General features: G+C 55.2%; 1 protein-coding gene across 1 annotated transcript in view; it reads left to right on the top strand.

Moving 5' to 3' along the window:
• Positions 1 to 18627, top strand: part of PSTPIP1 (proline-serine-threonine phosphatase interacting protein 1) — a 46147-nt gene that overhangs the window by 14258 nt on the left and 13262 nt on the right. The window contains exons 2-6 of the mRNA XM_040492186.1: positions 5855 to 5955; positions 6303 to 6377; positions 15376 to 15410; positions 15644 to 15750; positions 17976 to 18231. Of these exons, the coding sequence (XP_040348120.1) occupies positions 5855 to 5955; positions 6303 to 6377; positions 15376 to 15410; positions 15644 to 15750; positions 17976 to 18231 (574 nt within the window). The remainder of the gene's footprint in view (positions 1 to 5854; positions 5956 to 6302; positions 6378 to 15375; positions 15411 to 15643; positions 15751 to 17975; positions 18232 to 18627) is intronic.

Below are 18627 nucleotides of genomic sequence, written 5' to 3'. Positions count from 1 at the left end.
AAAATTTTTTTTTAATGGTTGGAGCACCTGGGTGGCTCAGTTGATTGAGCATGTGTCTTTAGCTCAGGTCATGATATCGTGGTTCCTGAATCTGAGCCCTGCATTGGGCTCTCTGCTCTCAGCCTATCAGGGCAGAACCCCCTTCAGATCTTCTGTACCCCTCTCTCTGCCCCTCCCCCACTCACACTCTTCCAAAAATAAATATTTCTTTTTATTTTAAAAAAAATTTTTTTAATGTTTATTTATTATTGAGAGACAGAGCACAAGCAGAGGAGGAGCAGAGAGAGAGGGAGACACAGAACCTGAAGCAGGCTCCAGGCTCCGAGCTGTCAGCAAAGAGCCCGACGCGGGGCTTGAACTCACAAATTGTGAGATCATGACCTGAGCCGAAGTCAGTCGCTTAACCGACTGAGCCACCCAGGTGCCCCAAATATTTCTTTTTTAAAAAAGGATAAAAATAAAGAATGAAGAGCCCATCAACCCAAGAGCATGCCAGACATTAGAAACATTTTCGACAAGAATGGTTAACATTTTGCAAAATGTTTTTTGAGCCCAGTAAGGTGCAAGCTGGCAACTTAACTTTTCTTTCTTCCACCTTCTAAAGCCACTGTTAGCTTTCCCTTCCCCATGCCTGGGCATGTGTTAGAGCTTTTCTAGTCCTTTTCTAGTCTCAGTATAACTCACTCCAGCTCTATCTCATGTCACAAGTTCACTGTCTTGCTCAGTTGAACACTCCACATTGGGAGCCTACAATGGGGAAGAACAGGGTTCGTTTCTTCATTTGCTGTGTTCTACCCATACCCACTGCTGGCTACTTCTGGTGTCTCCGCAGCTGTGGTGAGGTGTGGGCTCAGTGACTCTAAAGGGGTGAAAGGTGGTAGCTGGCAATGGCCCAGCAGATGGCAGATTTCCGCAGGCCAGCTCTTGCTCTCCTGGGTACTTCGGCTGGTTCCTCGGTGTCCCCATTCCCCCACTGAGTCTCCCCCTGTTCTGCTGCCTGCACCTGTCCACTTCTGACCCCTCTTAGTTGCACCCAGCAGTCCCCTCCACACAGCCCCTTGCGGTGGCTCCTTCCTCCTTGTCAGCAAGGTCTCATGGGCAGAAAGTCACAAGATGGCTCTTCCCAACTACCTTCCACAGCCTCTACTTGGTCCCCAGAAAAATATCAGTGCTAATTCCTGGACAGGCCAACCCTCTCACCCTGCTGTCTGTTGGGGGTGGCACCAGGCTGGCAGGCAGGGACAGGGCAGGGCCTGGGGAGCTACAACTTGCGGAGCAGCTGCTGAGCTTGGGGAACTGCAGAGAGGCAAGAGATTGAGAGGGTAAGAGCCAAGATCTTGCCCTGGGAGAGCTGGGTTCAAATCCGGGCTGTGTCCTGCAGGCTCTGGGCAAGTTAGGTGAACTCCCTGGGTTCCATTTTCCTCACCTGTAAAATGTGGGTAATAATCCTTAGCCTCATACCCTACTTAGGGCATGCTCTGATCTCTGTTCACCATTCTCACCTTTGCATATTATTTCATTGGCTTCTCAGATCAACCATAAGTGGTGGGAACTGTTGGGCCCATTTTACTGGACCAGAGGTGTGAACTGACAGCTAGTCTGCTGATGTCTGTACAGTCTCTCAGACCAGGCCTGGGCACCTTCCCTGACTGTGTAGGTCTGCCTGATGGGGCTGTGCCCTAGAGGGGAGAGGTTGGTCTCTTCCCACTTCCTTCATGAGGAAACCAAGTCCCACAAAGGGAAATGGCATGCTCAGGCCCTGGTCTCTGTGACCTAGCCCCTGCAACCACCAAGAGTGCTAGGGGCACCTGGGTGGCTTAATCGGTTAAGCGAGTGACTTAGGCTCATGTCATGATCTCACGGTTCATGAGTTCGAGCCCTGCATTGGGCTCTCTGCTGACAGAGGAGCCAGCTTCAGATCCTTTGCCCCACCTCTCTCTGCCCCTCACCCACTCTCTTTCTCTCTCTCTCAAAAATAAATAAAACACTTAAAAAAGAAAAAGGCGATGTGGGTAGGAAAAGGGTGAAGTCATGGTGGGTACAAAGGCTGTTTTTCTATCCACCCAAGTGGGAGCATGGCAGGGCCCAGCCCAGAGCACAGGCCTGGACAATGGCTGTCACCTAGACCCACCTAGAGAAGGAAGCAGATGGGCTGTCCCCGGGTAGAACAGAGCACCCAGGCCTTCCCCACACTGCCTTGAGGCTGAGGCACAGATATGATTCCACTTGCTCAGAGCTTTCCTGAGCATTCCTTTTAGAGCCTTGGGAGACATCTTTCAGCCCTGATCTGGCTCCTCTGTGGGGAAAGGGAGGCCCAGAGTAGCCACACAAATGTGATGGCAAGTCCCCACATCTGGCTTGTGCAGGCCTCCCAAAGGAGGGGACAGTACCTTCTCACCACCTGGCGTCATACCCCAGAGTGGCTTGCTGTAGGTGCCACTTGGTGGGGATGGGGCATGGCTTCTGGCCACTTGCTGGTTCTTAGTGTGCACATCTGCAGAGCCCGCGTGGCCCTTCTCCAGGGAAGAGTTTCTCTGACCTAGCCTGGGCACAGACCTGGTCTCTGTGAATCCATGGTAACTGAATGATAGCCCAAAATACAGCTTTGATTTAAGCTGGAAAGAATTTGAGTAATCATTTTCCAAAGTTATTTTTTAAAACTAGTTTTTGATGTTTCAACATGAAAAACAGTGCTGGACTATCTATTGAATGACTGGTGTAGGTATGTGGGCTTGGGGACAGGCCGACCTAGATTCATATTCCAGATTCTGACCGTTACCATTTGGGTGATCTTGGGTAGTCATCTCCCCCCTTGGGGCATCTTCCTTACCGTCCTAACCACCCTGGGTGTGTGGCGTTTTCAATGAGAAAACCCCTGTGATGTTCACAGTGCACTGTGTGGCCGGTAGACTTCACCACGATCAAGGCCATGGGTGGGTTTCAGGCAACAGAGGCTGTGAGTAGATGGAAGGAAGTGAATGGCCCTGCCTGGTGGCTTCTGCATTGTGGAAACGTCAGCCGGTACAGGAGGGGGGCTGACATGGAGCCCTTGGTACTCACAGGGTGGAACTGGGTGGGTGCTGGGAAGGAAGGCCAGGGTGGGCCCTGGCAGGGGTGACTGTGTGGCTGGGCCCGGGCCTGTGAACTTGCAGAACTGATTGATTATCTAACTGAATGATTGGTTCATTCGTTTCCTCAATAGCAGCCTGAGCAGGACTCTGCCCAGCTCTGAATAATGAGTCAGAACCCACTCCCTGGAGGAGGTGGCGGAGTAGGGGCTAAGGAGGAGGATGCAGGCTGGGGGAAGGGGAGCAGTGCTGAGAAGGAGCAGCCCTGGGGGAACCAAGCACTTCCTCGGAACAATCTAGTCACTTGCGACAGTGGCTCACTTGGCCACAGCCACTGCTAGCGCCACTGTGGCTCTGAGCAAAGGCTAGACAAGATTCTTGAGCCTACAGCGCTCTGGGGACTTGAGCTCCTGGGGACCCAGCCTGAAGGGCCTTGCTACCTTCTGCATCCTACAGAATGGCCAGTGTAGGTTTGGTTTTGCTTCTTTCCACTCCAGGAGTCTCAGTAAGGACGGAGGGGCTTCCCTGGAGAGTTGGGGTCGGGCGGGGGCCTAGGAGGGAAGAACAGAGCAACCTGCTGTGGTGGGGTGTGGGGCAGGGTACAGAGTCTGCCAGCTCTGCCCTCTCTCCAGAGGCTTCATGGAGAGTGACAGGGCCCCTGCAAGTCCACATTCTTGTCCTGCCTCTGCCTGTGTTTCCTGAGGTAGGTCCTTCCCTTCTCTGGCCCTCAGTTTCCCTGGGACTGGGGGGCACTGGACAAGATACTTCCCAGTTTGGTGGTCTGTGGAATTCAGTCCTGAATGGTGGTGTCCAGCTCAGAGTGCCTCCCTAGTGGGGAGAAGGCAGGAGGCTGAGGCTCCAGATTCCTTTTCCTCCCGGGCTGTCGTAGCCTTCTGCCAGGGGCGTTTGGAGGGAGAGCAGAGGCTGAGAGGTGGGAAACCAGGGTCTGCTGACCAGTTACTGGGCAAGTGGCCACTCACAAAAACCACAGAAATGAAAGCCTGGCCCAACCACACCAGCCTGGGGGCTGATGCCTGATCCAGGACAGGCCGGCAGGGGTTAGTTAGGGGGACAACTTCCCCTGGGGCCCCAAATAGCCAGCCAGAGCCCAGGCACACTGCTTGAGATCCAGTCAGCAGCTGAGTTTGGGCCTCAGGGATTTCTAGGGATGCTTATGGAGGAGGGAATAAGTTTGGGGTCGTAGGTGAGCTATAGGCCTGGAGATTCCACTATTCTGAGTTTGCTGAGGGTGGCTGGGCCTGGCACAAGGCCAGTTGGGACAATTTGTGGAATTTCTGCCCTTTCTACCATGTTTATTCTACTTAGACCTGGAAGAACAGCACCTTCTCTCCCAGAACCTGGCTCAAATGCCTCTTCCTGTGGGAAGCTCTCCTTGATTTAGACTCCTCTCCTGACTTTCTCTACATGCCCATACACAGCATTTGAGGAAAGACATGGGGCAGGGAAAGGTGCACCATCAGCTCTTGACTCTAAGATGGGCTAGACTTACCTCCCCCAAGGTGTGGCCTTGGGAAAGCCCCACTGATTTGCTGAGGTCTGACATGGGGCTATGATGTGTGCACTCAGGAGAGCAGGGACCCTTTCTCCAGTCTCTGAAGCTTTTGGGGGTCCATGGGGATGGAAAAGAAGACAGACTAGGTGCTGAATCTCAGGGATTGCCTCAATTTACAGTTGCCTGGCCAAGCATCCTGGGGGGCGGTCCTTCCCCAAGACTGGATGTGGGGGCCAGGCTCAGGTAAGAAATACACACAGAAGCCCCTGCTCTCAGCGTAATGTTTCACTACTTTCTCTTAGGATCAATCTCCCTCCTCTGTCAATCAGCCACGTGTGCAGCCTGGCCCCAAGACCCACTCCCTAGACCGACTCTTATAGTTCTTGACTATGAGGACTAAGTCCAGCACCAGCAGCTCAGAATGCATTCCAAGGGTGAGAAAGGAGAATCAGATTGGTCAGGAGCCCTGGGACAGGCTGAGAAAGTGCCAGGCAGCAGAGGGGCAGTCGTATCCAGGAGAACTCTCCCAAATGCCCCTCTCCCCACTGTCCTGTTTCAGGGCTGGCCCTAAGGTGCTAAGCATGTGTCAGGTGTCCTGGGTGTGTTAGGATGTGCCTGCATCCTGATGCAAGTCACTCTCGATGCCCACCTTGCCAGGTGGGTACAAGACGGTTACGGGAGCCCACACAGAGCCTGGCGTGGCATCTGGCACACGGTTGTTGATGGAGACACGATTGGTGCAGTTTTTCGCAGAGGCTGTGCGGTGTAGAGGTGGAGAGCATGGACTCCAGCCTGACAGCCTGGGTCCAACGCCAGGCCTACCGCTGCCAAGCTGTGTCACTATGGGCACACCGTACCCATCCGTGCCTCAGTGTTCTCACTTGGACAACCGAGATAATAGGGTTATTGGGAATGTGACAGAAACGGGCCCTGCTGGGCACCCTACGGGGTTGTCATTACCAGGCCTTGGAGCCGGCCCTCCCCGTGGCCATCTTGTGTGAAGCTGATGTGTCCCAGACTGTGAGCGCCATGGTGCGTAGGGCTCACACACCTGGCACCCCCACAGACAGGGGCCCCGCAGTGCGAAACCACATCCTGAAGCCCAAGAGCTCGTCTTTGAGTGGGAGAATGGAGGCAGACAGGCAGGGCAGGCCCCAGACGCTGGACACAGACTTTTCCTGGATGTCAGCAGAGTCCTTGCCAGGACCCCCAACTCAGTGCCCCTCCCAACCCACACAGCGGCACTCACGCGTCCCTCTGTCTCGTGTTCCAGTGCAGGGACTTCACGGCCCACACAGGCTATGAGGTGCTGCTGCAGCGGCTGCTCGACGGCAGGAAGATGTGCAAGGACGTGGAGGAGCTGCTGAGGCAGAGGTGAGCCAGCCACTGGGCGAGGGCCGGCAGGGTGTGGGCTGTCCTCCTGGCTCTGTGGGAAAAGACAGCCCGGCCACCCTGCTGTTGGAAGTGTGGCTCTCCTGGTTTTCCCAGCCAGGGCCTCCCCTCATGAGCAAATGATCTGATGTCCCCTCAGATGTGCGGGTATTTGGCCCAACATGTATTTGGAAGGAGGGCTGGGAGCCAAACTTTGTCAAGGAGGGCCTGCAGGCTCAGCCTGCCCCAAGAGGCTGAGTGAGTGGACCCTCAGCTTCCACCACTTAGATATCTAAGGGAGCCGCAGCCAGCAGAAGTAGAGGGACAGTGACCACACTTTGTTCTTGCAGGGCCCAAGCAGAGGAGAGGTATGGGAAGGAGCTGGTGCAGATCGCCCGGAAGGCAGGCGGCCAGACAGAGATCAAGTAAGAGGCCCCGTGCCCTGGGCTCCCTCCTCCTTGTCCAGGCACTTCTGGGCCCTTGGATGGGGTTTAGGACTTCCTGGCTTGGGGTGGACCTGGGAGGGCCTGGAAGGGTCTGGATGGCTCCAGGGCGGAGATGCCTGGAGGACAAGTCTCTTGGCTTACAGGGCATTCTGGGTGAGGTCAGGTTCTGCGTAGGGGAGAACACCCTGCTGTCTCAGTGCCGAGAAGACTCTGGGCAGGGGGCAGAGACTGTCCTCAGGGGTTTGTAGCACAGCCAGCGGCACCCGGACAGCCTCCACCCAAGTCCTGAGAGCCCTGAGGGCCAGGTGACGGGCCCTCCACTGATTGCTCAAGCCCCGCTGTGGCCTTGGCTTAGCCTGGGCTTCAAGGGGACAGGTGTGGCCAGAGACAGTGGCGGGAGGGGATACACCTGGGTTCCAGAGACATCTCATCATCCAACAGTTGTGGGATCTCAGGCTGGCCACTGACACTCTCTGTGCCTCCATTTCCTCAACAGTGAGCAGAATAATAATACAACCTTCATCAAAGGATTAATAGAGTCCAGGGGCTTGGTTCAGGCCCGGCTCAAAGGGGAGACAATAGGAGTAGTTCTGCTGTGAAGCAGGGGTCTTCTCCAGCCCCGAGGCCTGGGTCCCAGTGTGCAGACTGGGGGATAGGGAGGCAGTAGAGAGAGCAGGATGATTTGAGAGCCCCTGAAGGACTTTCTAACAGTAAGTCTTGTGGCTGCCTTGTGAAGGTGTCGAGTCTCCCCCTGGGTGAGCACCTCCTACCCAGGAGCCCCACCTATGGGGTCTGCAGCTGCCATAGCAACCCCTTGGAGGTCAAGCCTATGAGTATCTGGCTCTGCACAAGGGGAGTGACCCGAAAGGCTGTCAGCTCCAAAACTTGGAACGAACCCAGGTTCCTTCATTTTGAGCCTTGAACATACAACACTTTCTGGGTCTTCTAAAGATATGTGGGACCATGCCTGGTTTCTGCTTCCAAACTGGAGCCAGAGAAAACACAGGAAGAGCTGGAGGAAGGTTTAAAAGTGGTGTGAGGGGGCGCCTGGGTGGCGCAGTCGGTTAAGCGTCCGACTTCAGCCAGGTCACGATCTCTCGGTCCGGGAGTTCGAGCCCCGCGTCGGGCTCTGGGCTGATGGCTCGGAGCCTGGAGCCTCTTTCCGATTCTGTGTCTCCCTCTCTCTGCCCCTCCCCCGTTCATGCTCTGTCTCTCTCTGTCCCAAAAATAAATAAAAAACATTGAAAAAGAAATTTAAAAAAATAAATAAATAAAAAATAAAAGTGGTGTGAGCCAGGGGAGATTAATGCTCAATGCCCAAAGGTTTGTGCTTTGGACCAGAAAGCACAAACACAGCCCTGGAAGTAAGAATGCATGAGGTCCAGTCCCCACCTGGCCTTTATGAGCTATGTGACTGTGGGCAAGTTGAGTTTGGTTCTCATTTGCCCACTCTAGTGGGCTGTTTACCGATAAACAGGACAGGGCTGGGGTTAGATGCAGGCTGGGTGCAGAGGAAGGCTCAGGGCATGGTAAGGAATGAATGAAAGTCTGATGTAACCCTTCTTTGTCTTCCCTGGGGAAGGGGAGCTGAGGGAGTACGACCCAGGAGGCATCCCTTTCTGCTTCCTGGCCACCCAAGCCAGATGGGAAAGGTCACCTCTTCTGGGGGTTGGATAGAGAGGGTGTTCCGGGCAGGGCCATGACAGGAGACCAGGCTGTAGGGCACACTCATACTCAGAAGCCTGTGAGTCACTGGGGACTTAGAGAAGGAGAAGCCACTGAAAAAGAGAACGAAATGGAAGGGGAGCCAGGTGGACTGCGGGAAATGCAGGAGGTACACAGTATCTTGCCCCATTGTAGGATTAAGAAGTGGCCAGGGGAACGCTCTAGGTGGTCCTGATCCCCTGCATGGCTGTAAGAGGCCAAGTGGGGCTAGGTCTGCCCTGCCCCATGTACTGTGTGGCAGTGGGGTGGTCACTACACCTCGCTGACTCCTGGGCTGGGCTGTGAAAGAGGAGTCGCCCCCAGGAGCTGCTCTGGAGTCACGATGTCAAGCAGAAAGTACCAGGCCATGGCAATGCTCAATAAACAGTGGGGTTCTTTATGGTCTTACCGGCCCCTGTGTAGGTCAGATAAGTTGGGCTCACCCTATTTAGTTTAGGGCTGAGAAGCCTGACTTGGTGGTCTAGACCATTTCCTTTGAGGCCCAGCCCCTCCCTGGCCCAGAAAGCTAGAAGCCAGTATCACTGGAGGGTCAGCCTTCATCTAAGGTGGGAGCATCAGTGGTAGAGTCCCAGCCCAGAGCAAGGGGTAGGGTCAAGGTCTGCCTTGCTGCCCACCAAGGAGGAGCTGGAGCCTAGGCCGGAAACACCAGGCTCCATGGGTCAGTCTGCCCAGCAGCAGGAAAGGCAGAAATAAAACCCACATCCCTGTGCACAGGGATGTGCACAGAGCAGGCGGGGGTGGTGGGGGAGAGCCAGCAGGGCCCCAAGCTCACCATTAGGCTCAGATGGTCAGAACAGGGTGGACTGGGGAGGGCACCTCCTGGGAGAGACAGAGACAGAGGGGAGATGTCAGAGACCTTGCTGAAGGTGGGCAAGGTCAGGACACATTCAGAGCCAGTGGGTGACAGGGGCAGGAGCTGAACCCATCTCAGTTCACCTGCTGCCTCCCTCAGAGTCATGCCCTATGCAGCTCCCAGCTCAGCTGACTGCACATACTAGGTGCTCAATAAGTGTTGCTATTGAGCCATGTGGCATGTACTAGGATTAGTAAGACTCTTCAGTCATTCCTTTCTTTACCTGGGGGCCAAGCATCCATCATCCATCCATTTATTCAGCAAGCATTTATGGAGCACCTACTATGTGTCATGCCCTATGCTGGGTTAGGAGGATTCAAGAATTTAAAAATAATGTAAAATAAATGGTCCTACCACCCTGAAGCCAGACTCGAACACACTGAGCGGAACCTTCCCAATCCTTTCCATTAGAGCCTCCCTTTAGGGCCTTCTCATGCCCTACCTCCTCTAGGAGGTCCTCCAGACACTCAGCTTTGTGTGACTGTTAGAGTCTTGGATTAGACCAGGTCACCCTGTCCCCTACCAACCTGGAGGGCTCTTTGTGGGGAGAGTGAAGGGTGGCCATGACAACATGGGTCACCTCCTTGTTTTCATGGAGACTTGTGGGGGCTGTGTTTGAGGTTTGCACCGGGGAATGGCCTGCTATTCAGCATGGGGCTGGCGACTCATCCTCTAGGGCCCATCCCCTGGTAGGGTGGAGCTCCCAGCCTCCCCACGGCCAACCCTCCTGGGTCCCGTGAGATGCTCATTCTTAGCTCTATGGAGGGCAAGTAGAGGGCTGGGGGGTGCACAGGCTGGGCAGGAGCAAGTGGGGAGAACAAAAGCTGGGGGGTTAAGTGACCCCAGAAGAAGCCCAGTGAGAGCAAAGACAGCAGAGTGGGCCAGTCTCCCTGACCTCTGCTGCCAGAAGATGCAGCATTTCTGCATTATCCTCGGACCTCAGCCTGGCCAGAAACCTCTCTCAGGCCTGGAGGCTCAGCCATATACATTAAAGGGAGGCTCCCCCCATCGTTAAATAATTTCTAACATTCACCTCCTTCACACACGGACTCAGCAAACACCTCCTGGGCAGGGGCAATGGAGAACACACATATGAGACCCAGTCCCCAAACTAAGGGATCCCCACAAGCCCTCTCAATGCATTTTAAAGACCTTGTTCAATGAGTGAAGGGCTTATCCATTGGTATCCATTATCCAAGCTTATCCAAGCGTAAACTCCATGTCCTTCTCTGCAGAAAGTTCGCTTGGACTCTCCCTTCCAGCCTCCAGGCCTTTGCTCTGCTGGTTGCTCTCATTTCTCCCCTGTCCAGTCCTCATCTTGCCTCGGGAGGGGTGCTGGGGTGCCACGTGCTCCCAGCAGCTGCAGAGGGCAGGCATTCTGGAAATAGAAGGAAATCAAGGCTGAAAGGGCTGCGGCCAACTTCCTGTGAGCCCCTAGGCAGCTACTGCAGGCCAGGATAGCTCCTCAAAGGCCGTGAATTTGAGCCCCTGCCTCACTGTTTGGCCACTGCCTAAAATGCTGTGCTTTTCCTGTCAGAAGCGGTTTTGTTTTTTGTTTTTTTTTTTTCATGATCTCTTTTCTGAGCTCAGAAAATGAAGACATGCTGTTGGTGTTAGGGGGAGAGAGGCAGGCCCTGTTCCCATCAGGGGTCCTCTGACACAAGCTCACTGAGGCCCAGCCTCCAGCACAGAGGTGAGAAAAGTCTGCTCCTGTAAGCTGGGAGGCAGGAGCCTCCTGGCCAGTAGGTGGGCAGGGGTAGGCATGTCTAGGCAGGGGTATGAGGTGGTGGGGAGGATATGGAAGGACATGTTTACACTGGCAATTTAGACCGTGTTTGAGCATGGCATTTCAGGCTCTGTGTCCTGACAGCCAAGTCAAAAAAAGGACAATGGGATGAGTCACACATGAGGACATTGGTGGCAGATAACACAGGATAGAGGCCTGCATGGGGCCCCGCCCTTACCGTGCGAGAGAGACACAATAGAAGAGAAACTCTAGGAGGTCCTAGTGGCAAGAGGGAGGCAAGCTACAAGACGCCATCTTTTCTGGGTCTCATGGAGCAGAGGAAAACTTCAAATGCTCCCCAAGTCCTTCACAAGATCAGAGATGAAGGCTGTTCTCCAAGGAAGAATTGTGGCTAACCCACAGTGGGCTGCCTCTGGTCCCAAGGACAGTGAAGTATCCCCTCCCCCATAGAACAGAGGCTACCTTCTTGAAAGTCTGGGGCCAAGAAAGAGAGGTGGTGTCCTGGGCCCTGTTGTGTGAGTGGAGCTGTAGTGGCTGGAAGATCCCCAGCACCAGGAATGCGTGGGGCTGGGCGGGAAGGACCACAGCCCAGAGGTGAGCAGGTAGGGAACATGGAGGGCTCATAGCCTGCAACCCTACCCCACTGTCCCAGGTAGAACGAGGGTGGCCTCATCCGTGCAGCCCCAAGGGGCAGCAAGCTGGCAGACAAACAGGAGCCCAAGACGAGAATGGATTCTGTCACCATCAGGACTGTGCTGGGTGGGAACGGAGAATGTCCACGTGGCAGTGCTATGGACTCAGGGGCTCCCAGAATCCATTCTGGGGGGTAGGGAGGGGTGTAAGGAGAAGGACCAGCTGTCCCAGGAGGTTGTGACTCCTTACTGTCACCCCAGGGCCATGGGCCAAGGAGGGTGGGTCAGGGTAGGTTTGGGATTGAGAAAGGACTTGGTATTTATCAAATACTGAATTTGTTGCCCTGGACTACAAGCCTGGGGACAAGGTGGGGAGGAGAACCAGCCCTTGCCCCTGTTTAGTGGGCTCACAGGTCAGTGCAGGGACAGATACTCAATGCATCACCCCAAGGTGACAACAGGGACAAGTGCCCAGAAGAGACAGAAGAAGAAGAAGACCTGCAAAGATGTTGCACATAAGGAATCAGCACGTGCAAATGCCCTGAGGCAAGAATGAACATGGCGAATAGAAGGAACTGGTGGGTGGCCAGGTGACCAGGTAGCCCAAAAAACAGGCCTAATAGGTGAAGCTGGAGGCATGGAGCTGATGAGGCAGGGGCCAGGGTGGCGGCAGTGAGGTGGATGGATAAGAGATTTAGGAGGTGAGAAGGTAGATAGTGCAGGGGGAAGGAGAAGGTAGAGACAAGGATGACTCCTGGTCTCTGGTGTGTACAGCCAGGTAGAGGGCGATGCCTTTGCTGAGAGGGGAACCTTGCTGAGAACAGAGTTTTGTGGGGAGCTGAGTCCAGTTTTGGACACTGCACTTGAGGTGTCTGTGAGCCGTGAGATCTAAAAAGAGGTGAAGACCAGGCTGTGGGTGTTCAGGCCCTGAGTTCTGGCAGGAGATGTGGTCGTGAAGTAGTTGGGGCCTGAAGGTGGTGTGGGTGAGGGCTGGTGGGGGGGGAGGGGCCCCACTGAGTCTGGAGAGGCTCTCACCGTGAATAGAGAGACTGAGGCAGGACATGAGTGTGTGGGTAGGCAGAGGGGTTGGAGGTGTAGCCACCGGCAAGGCATCAATTCAGTCAGAGAAGAGTCCTGACCCTTCATCCCCAGGGCAGGTGGGGTCACCCTGGCAGTCACCCCTCCTTCCTCTGGTGAGAAGCAGAGGGCTGGCCTTGCCATCTTACCTGTTGTGTGGCCGTGGATCACTTTCTTCACCTCGCTGATGCTTGTTTTTCTCACCTGTAAAATGCGGATAAGGATGAGACCCTCCCTGGCAGAGCTGTGAGGATTAAATAATTTAGGCCAGCCATTCTCACATTTGAATGTACATCATCAGCACCCGGAGGCTTGTGAAAACAGGGTGCTGGGCTCCACCCCGGAGTTTCTGCTTCACGAGGACTAAGGTGGAGCCCAAGAATCCGTATTTCCAACCCGCTTCCAGCTGATGGTCATGTGGCTGGTCTTCAGACCACCCTTTGAGATCCACTTAGCTTAGGGCAAGGGGCCTGGCATTGACCAGACAGACCCCACACAGTTCTCTTCTAGGCCTGGATCCCCGTGACTTCTACCAGGTTGCTGATCCTCATTGGCCTCAGTTTCCCTAACTGTCCAATGAGAGGAGGGAGCCCCCTGGAAAGCCTGCCTTGCAAGGACTGCAGGACCCTGGCAGGAGGGCCAGAGTCCAGGGCTGTCCCGGGCGGGCGTCATGAGGCCATATGGCCACCAGGGGGCGTGCGTGCCACTTGGCAGAGAGGCAGGGAGGGGAGCACAGGGCTGGTTGGGTAGAGAGCGGCAGAGGATGTGGCCAGAGCCTGGGGTGACTCGCTGCTGCCTCTGTGTGACCACAGCAAGCCTGGCCACACTCTGGCCCCAGTTTCTCGCTCTGCCTCGACTGACCGAGCCTCCAGGTGCAGAAGGAGCTACAGCTTACTTTGCATCCTTGGTTAAGGGACAGAGTTAACTCAGGCCGAGATATTTACCCCTGAGAGAGCAGAGAAGTACCGCCTTAGGTCCAGTCTGCAATGCCTGCACACCGTCTCTCTGCGCACTTGGAGACTTGGCACCCATGGGCCCATGCCCACACACCTGCTGGTGAACACAGGCTGCCCCTCCTGCCTTAGGGTTTGGGGAGGTGAGAAGGGAGCCCAGCCTATGGTGCTACCTCAAGAGAACCCCTACCTGAAAGCAAAACTGGGGAGGTTCCTGATAAGTGGGGAAACTGGTAAGCTCTTACGTGGGGTAGTTTAGAGGCCAGCTCAGGTCAGGTTCAGGACAGGGGTGTGCAAATGTGGGCTCAGGGGAGGGTTGCACAACAGCAACTGGGTCCCGACAAGGTACTTTATACATATTAATTCATTTATTCCTCACAAACATCGTGTTTGTGCTATTATCCTCATTTTACAAAAGGGGAAACTGAGACACAGAGAGAGTAAGTAACTCGCCCGAGGTCCCACAGAGTGAGTAGCCTGGACTGAACCGAGGCTGTCTGGCTCCAGGGTCTGCTTCTAATGCATGTGGGAGCACAGAGCAGGGAGCCCCTGCCGAGGCCCTGCTGCTTTCTGAGGCTGGGATTTCGAGTCTCCTTCTTTCTCTACCAGGATGGGGAACTCACCCCACTGAGAGGCCCTTATCCCTGAGATCCAATGACCTGCAGAGAGGCATTCTCCCCTGCCAGTCCTGTTTCCGACCCAAGGAAAGGTTTGCCTCATGGCGCCCCATTACCTGCCAGCAGACGGGACTGCTGTCCTGGGTGGGCTCCAACACCTTTGCTCAGGCACCAGCTCCATTTGTGGCCCTGGCAGGGCTGCTGGATAAAATACAGGACGCCCAGTTAAATTCAAATTTCGGATAAACAATAAATACTTTTTAAATGTAAGTATCCTCCAAGTATTACATGGGGGATACTTCTACTCAAGAAGTATTTGCTGTTTATCTGAAATTCAAATTTAACTGGGCATCCTCTATTTTCATTTGTTTTTTTTTTTTTTTTAACGTTTATTTATTTTTGATAGAGACAGAGCATAAATGGGGAAGGGGCAGAGAGAGAAGGAGACACAGAATCCCAAGCAGGCTCCAGGCTCCAGGCTCCAAGCTGTCAGCACAGAGCCCGACACAGGGCTCAAACTCACAAACCACGAGATCATGACCTGAGCCGAAGTCGGACGCTTAACCGACTGAGACACCCAGGCGCCCCTATTTTCATTTGTTCTGTCTGGCAGCCCTAACCTTGGATGTTCCTCACCGCCCCCCATGCCCGGGCTAGCCTCTCCCCTTCCTGCCCTCCCTGGCATCCCCTCTGCAGTGGACAATGCCATGTCTCTACTCTAGAATGGCCACCTTGCTGCCTCCTGACTCCTCCTGAGGGGTTCTCTCAGGAGCTCCAAGCTTAATGCACCCTATTGTACACTGCTCATGGGTCATGTACTCGCTCCTGGGCCCCCTCTCAGAAATGTCACCACTGTCTGCTCAGCCACCCCAGCCAGGGACAGGGACAGCCTCTCTCTGTCCTCACCTATATGTTCTGCTCATACTACCCTAAGACCCCACATTTCTCTCCTCTGGTATCCCTGTCCTGCTTGCCTTCCCCATCCAGCTTCTTCCAAAACATCCTCCAGGCCACTTGCCTAAAGCCAGGTCTGAATGCTGCTCTTTCCTACTTCAGCTCATCCTGAAGGCAGGTGAGGACCTCGTGGGGGAGGGACCCCACTGAGGGAGGGAGGGCCTTGAAAACATGCAGAAGCCAGGAACATTCTGGCACAGCGGAAAGGTTTGAGGGCTTTATCATTTCCAAAGAGAAGCTCCATCTTCCAGAAGGGGCTGAGTGGATGGTCACTGGGTCTGACCAGAGGGTCCCTTGCGCCTAGGTCAGTGTGTGTGAGCAACCTAGGGCCATCCTACCAAACATAACGTCCCTGGGGCCAGTGGGGGCTTTAGGATCTGTTGTGCCCTCCTTCTGATCCTGGCCTTTCTGTCTTACAGCTCCCTGAGGGCCTCCTTTGACTCCCTAAAGCAGCGTAAGTCCCGACTGTCCTCAACCCCAGGCTGCAGGGTGACAGGACCTTCTGGGAACACCCCTGTCCCCATAGAGGGAGGTAGTTAGATCCTGGCGGGGGTGGGGTGCTCAGGCTGCACACAGCACTCTGAGGCTGGCAGAGGATTTGGGGGTATGGGGCTGAGGCTGGGCTAGTCCAGGCAGGAGTGAGTATGTGGGAGGCCGGGGCTCCACGCCTCCATGCTCTGCCCCCAGAAATGGAGAATGTGGGCAGCTCCCACATCCAGCTGGCCCTGGCCCTGCGTGAGGAGCTGAGAAGCCTTGAGGAGTTCCGCGAGAGGCAGAAGGAGCAGAGGAAGAAGGTGAGGCGGGTGTTGGGGGTGGGCCCCGAGTGGGAGGTGGTCATCATCTCTGTGAAGCTGGGTGATGGAACTTGGAGATGAAGCCAATGAACGCTGGAAGACAGCACTCCAGGCTTGGGGATGAGGGTGACTTGAAGGCAGAGGGGATGCGTGTGGGCAGAGACGGGCCACTGGAATGAGGGCCCAGCATGCAGGCCTGAGAGCCCCACTGGAGGCCTTCTCCTGAGCTTCTCATGCCAGGAAGAGGGAAAGGCATTGGTCTTTTTGATTAGCCTACTATAATAGACTGTAGAAGTTCCATGAGAGTTTGGGGGTATCTAAAGGAGGCAGCCTGAGTCACCAGAAACTGGTCCTGAGCTGAAGGGTCAAGGCTGTTTGTCTAGGACAAAGGCAGACTTGGTGGTTAGTCACGGGAGCCACTCTGTAGGGCTGCCCGGCTGAGAGGGGCCACAGATCCTGCATGGAGATGGGGGGTAGGGGTGTCACGCTGACCTCGGCATCCAAAGGTACTTCTCCTCCATGGGTAGCGCATAGCTGTCCCCAGATGGAGGGACTACATGGAAAGGAAGTAAGGTCCCCATCAAGGGAGATATGTAAGCAGAGTCTGGAGGCTATTTGTCAGAGAAGCTGCAGAGGTGGGGTGGAGAGTAGGCTCGGTGACCTCTCTGTCCCAGGGTCTCCTCCCAGGCTGGAGACTCTCTGACTGGCTGAGCCCATGGCTGCTGGGAAGGCAGCTGGGGACACGTGCTCAGCCTCACAAGGCCTTAGTGATGAGGGTGGCACCTGGACAGGATGGGACAGGCCAGCAGCACACAGAAACACTTCTTGCTTGGAGATGAAGGATCTTTGCAAACTCTCCGAAGAATTGAAAAATGGACAGGCCCACAAAATGGAGCTGTGAAGGGGAGGGCTTGCCAGCTCGTAGCTAAGGCCAGGCTGGGCCTGGGAGTCCCAGGCAAGCTCTTCTCCTCATTGTGCCTCAGTTTCCCTCTCACAGGCTGGGACATGTATGTGCATCTCCCAAGTTTTGGGGACCCAGCCCACAAGCAGGGCTCCTTCAGTCTTCTTCGACAGGCTCTGAGAAGTGGCTCTGGCCACAGAAATAGAGCATGACTGTACTCTATCTGCCCAGCCAGCCACCCGGGGTCTCAGGCTTTTAGGATTCTAAACTTGGAGCCCTGAGTGGACAGTTGGTCTCCCAAGCCAGCCCCAAAAGCTAGCTCTGCATCAAGGGGCTGAAGCAGGTGACCACTCTGAGCTGGGACTTGCCTCATGTGTGCAGGGCACCTGCTGAGACTGGCCCCAGGCTGGCTATTTTTAGTTTTTCTGTGGCCAGAGGGGCTGTAATGTCTGCAAAAGCTGTTCCAGACAGAGAGACACCTTCCCCAGGGTGGCCAGAGCCCCCACAAGTGGAGAACTGGGATGTAGTATGTAGGGGAGATAGCCTGGACTTGTGTGCATACGTACATGTGGGTGTGAGAAGGAGCAGGGGGGAGCCTGCATGCGTGTGTCCTCACTTGTGAGCATGTACACGTGTGTCAGTGTCTATGTGTGCCCACACCTTGGTGACTGGGCAGCAGGCCTGAGGCTCCCTGCTGAGGCTGCCCATGCTGAGTTCTATTCTCTCTACCGTAACGAGGAACCTGGGAGGTGAGGTAGGGGTGCAGTGGCCCTGTGTGCCCACAAGTGGCAAAAGTTTGGCGTGTGTATGTTCACCTGTGTGAACAGGCCTATGGCTGTGCACAGGGACATGGAGAGTGGCTTGTGTGTGCTTTTGGATGGTGTCTGTGGGTGCTCTGTGAGTGTGCACATGAAGGCCTGTGTGTGCGAGCGTGAGCGGTGGGAGCAATGGGAGCCTGTGAGTGTGTACTTCTGTGTGTCATGTGGAACTTTGTGTGCCTATGTGTGCCAGTGTGTACACAGTGTATGACCAGCGTGAGGAGGTACAGAGACTGTGAGTGAAGGACTGTGTGTGTGTGTGTGTGTGTGTGTGTGCAGGGTGAGTATTCCCGGGACAGAGACCAAGTCGTGGTTGGAGTCTGCAGCAAAGAGACACAATGGGCACATCCTGCCCCCGGCTCTAGTTTTCTGTGGCATCTTGTCACTGCTCCCTTCAGAGCCAGGAGGGGATGCTGTGTCTCATCCCAGGGACACCCCGTCCTCTTGGCCTAGGGGAGCATCCTGAGGCCGCAGTCCCCCTGCTCAGAGCCTTGTGTCCCCTGCAGTATGAGGCTGTCATGGACCGTGTCCAGAAGAGCAAGCTGTCTCTCTACAAGAAGGCTATGGATGTGAGTGTGAGGGTCTTTGGCCTGGAGGGGTGGAGGACTCACAATGTGGACCTCAGGAGCCCTGGGCTGGGCCCCTGGGACAGGGCTTGCCTCAACCCCTGCCCAACAACACACACCATCGCCTGTTGGGTGTTTGGGGCTGAGCAGGGAGCCAAGGACTCATGTGGATGGATCCAGGCCCTGCCCTTGGGGGGCTCCTGACTGATGGGCTGGTGGTCAGTCCCAGAAGTGGCCCACGGGATGATCCATACTGTTAGCTAGGGACTTTGGGGGTGGAGGGAGAAAGGACCCCTGAGCTGTGTCCCCTAGGACACTGAGTGAAAAGGAGAAAAAAGGTTCGGCAAGAGGGGACAGCATATGCAGAGGCCAGCATCGTGCAGATGCATGGTATTTTCAGGGACCTGCTAGTGGTTTGATGTGACCATGTCTCTAAAGAGACTGGACAGGGCCTGGAAATAAAACTCCCTTCTCCATCTCTATTCTGGACCCCCAGATCCCTGTCCCTGGTTAGGAGGCCCCCACTCCACCCACAGTCCCCGACAGGGAGAAGGGAGGCTGGGTTCAGGGAGCCTCACTCTGGGTGCCCCCC

The sequence above is a fragment of the Herpailurus yagouaroundi genome, unplaced genomic scaffold (genome assembly GCF_014898765.1).
Source record: "Herpailurus yagouaroundi ecotype Mexico unplaced genomic scaffold, PumYag 184, whole genome shotgun sequence".
Lineage (NCBI taxonomy): Eukaryota > Metazoa > Chordata > Mammalia > Carnivora > Felidae > Herpailurus > Herpailurus yagouaroundi.
This window is presented reverse-complemented; position numbering and strand designations above follow the sequence as displayed.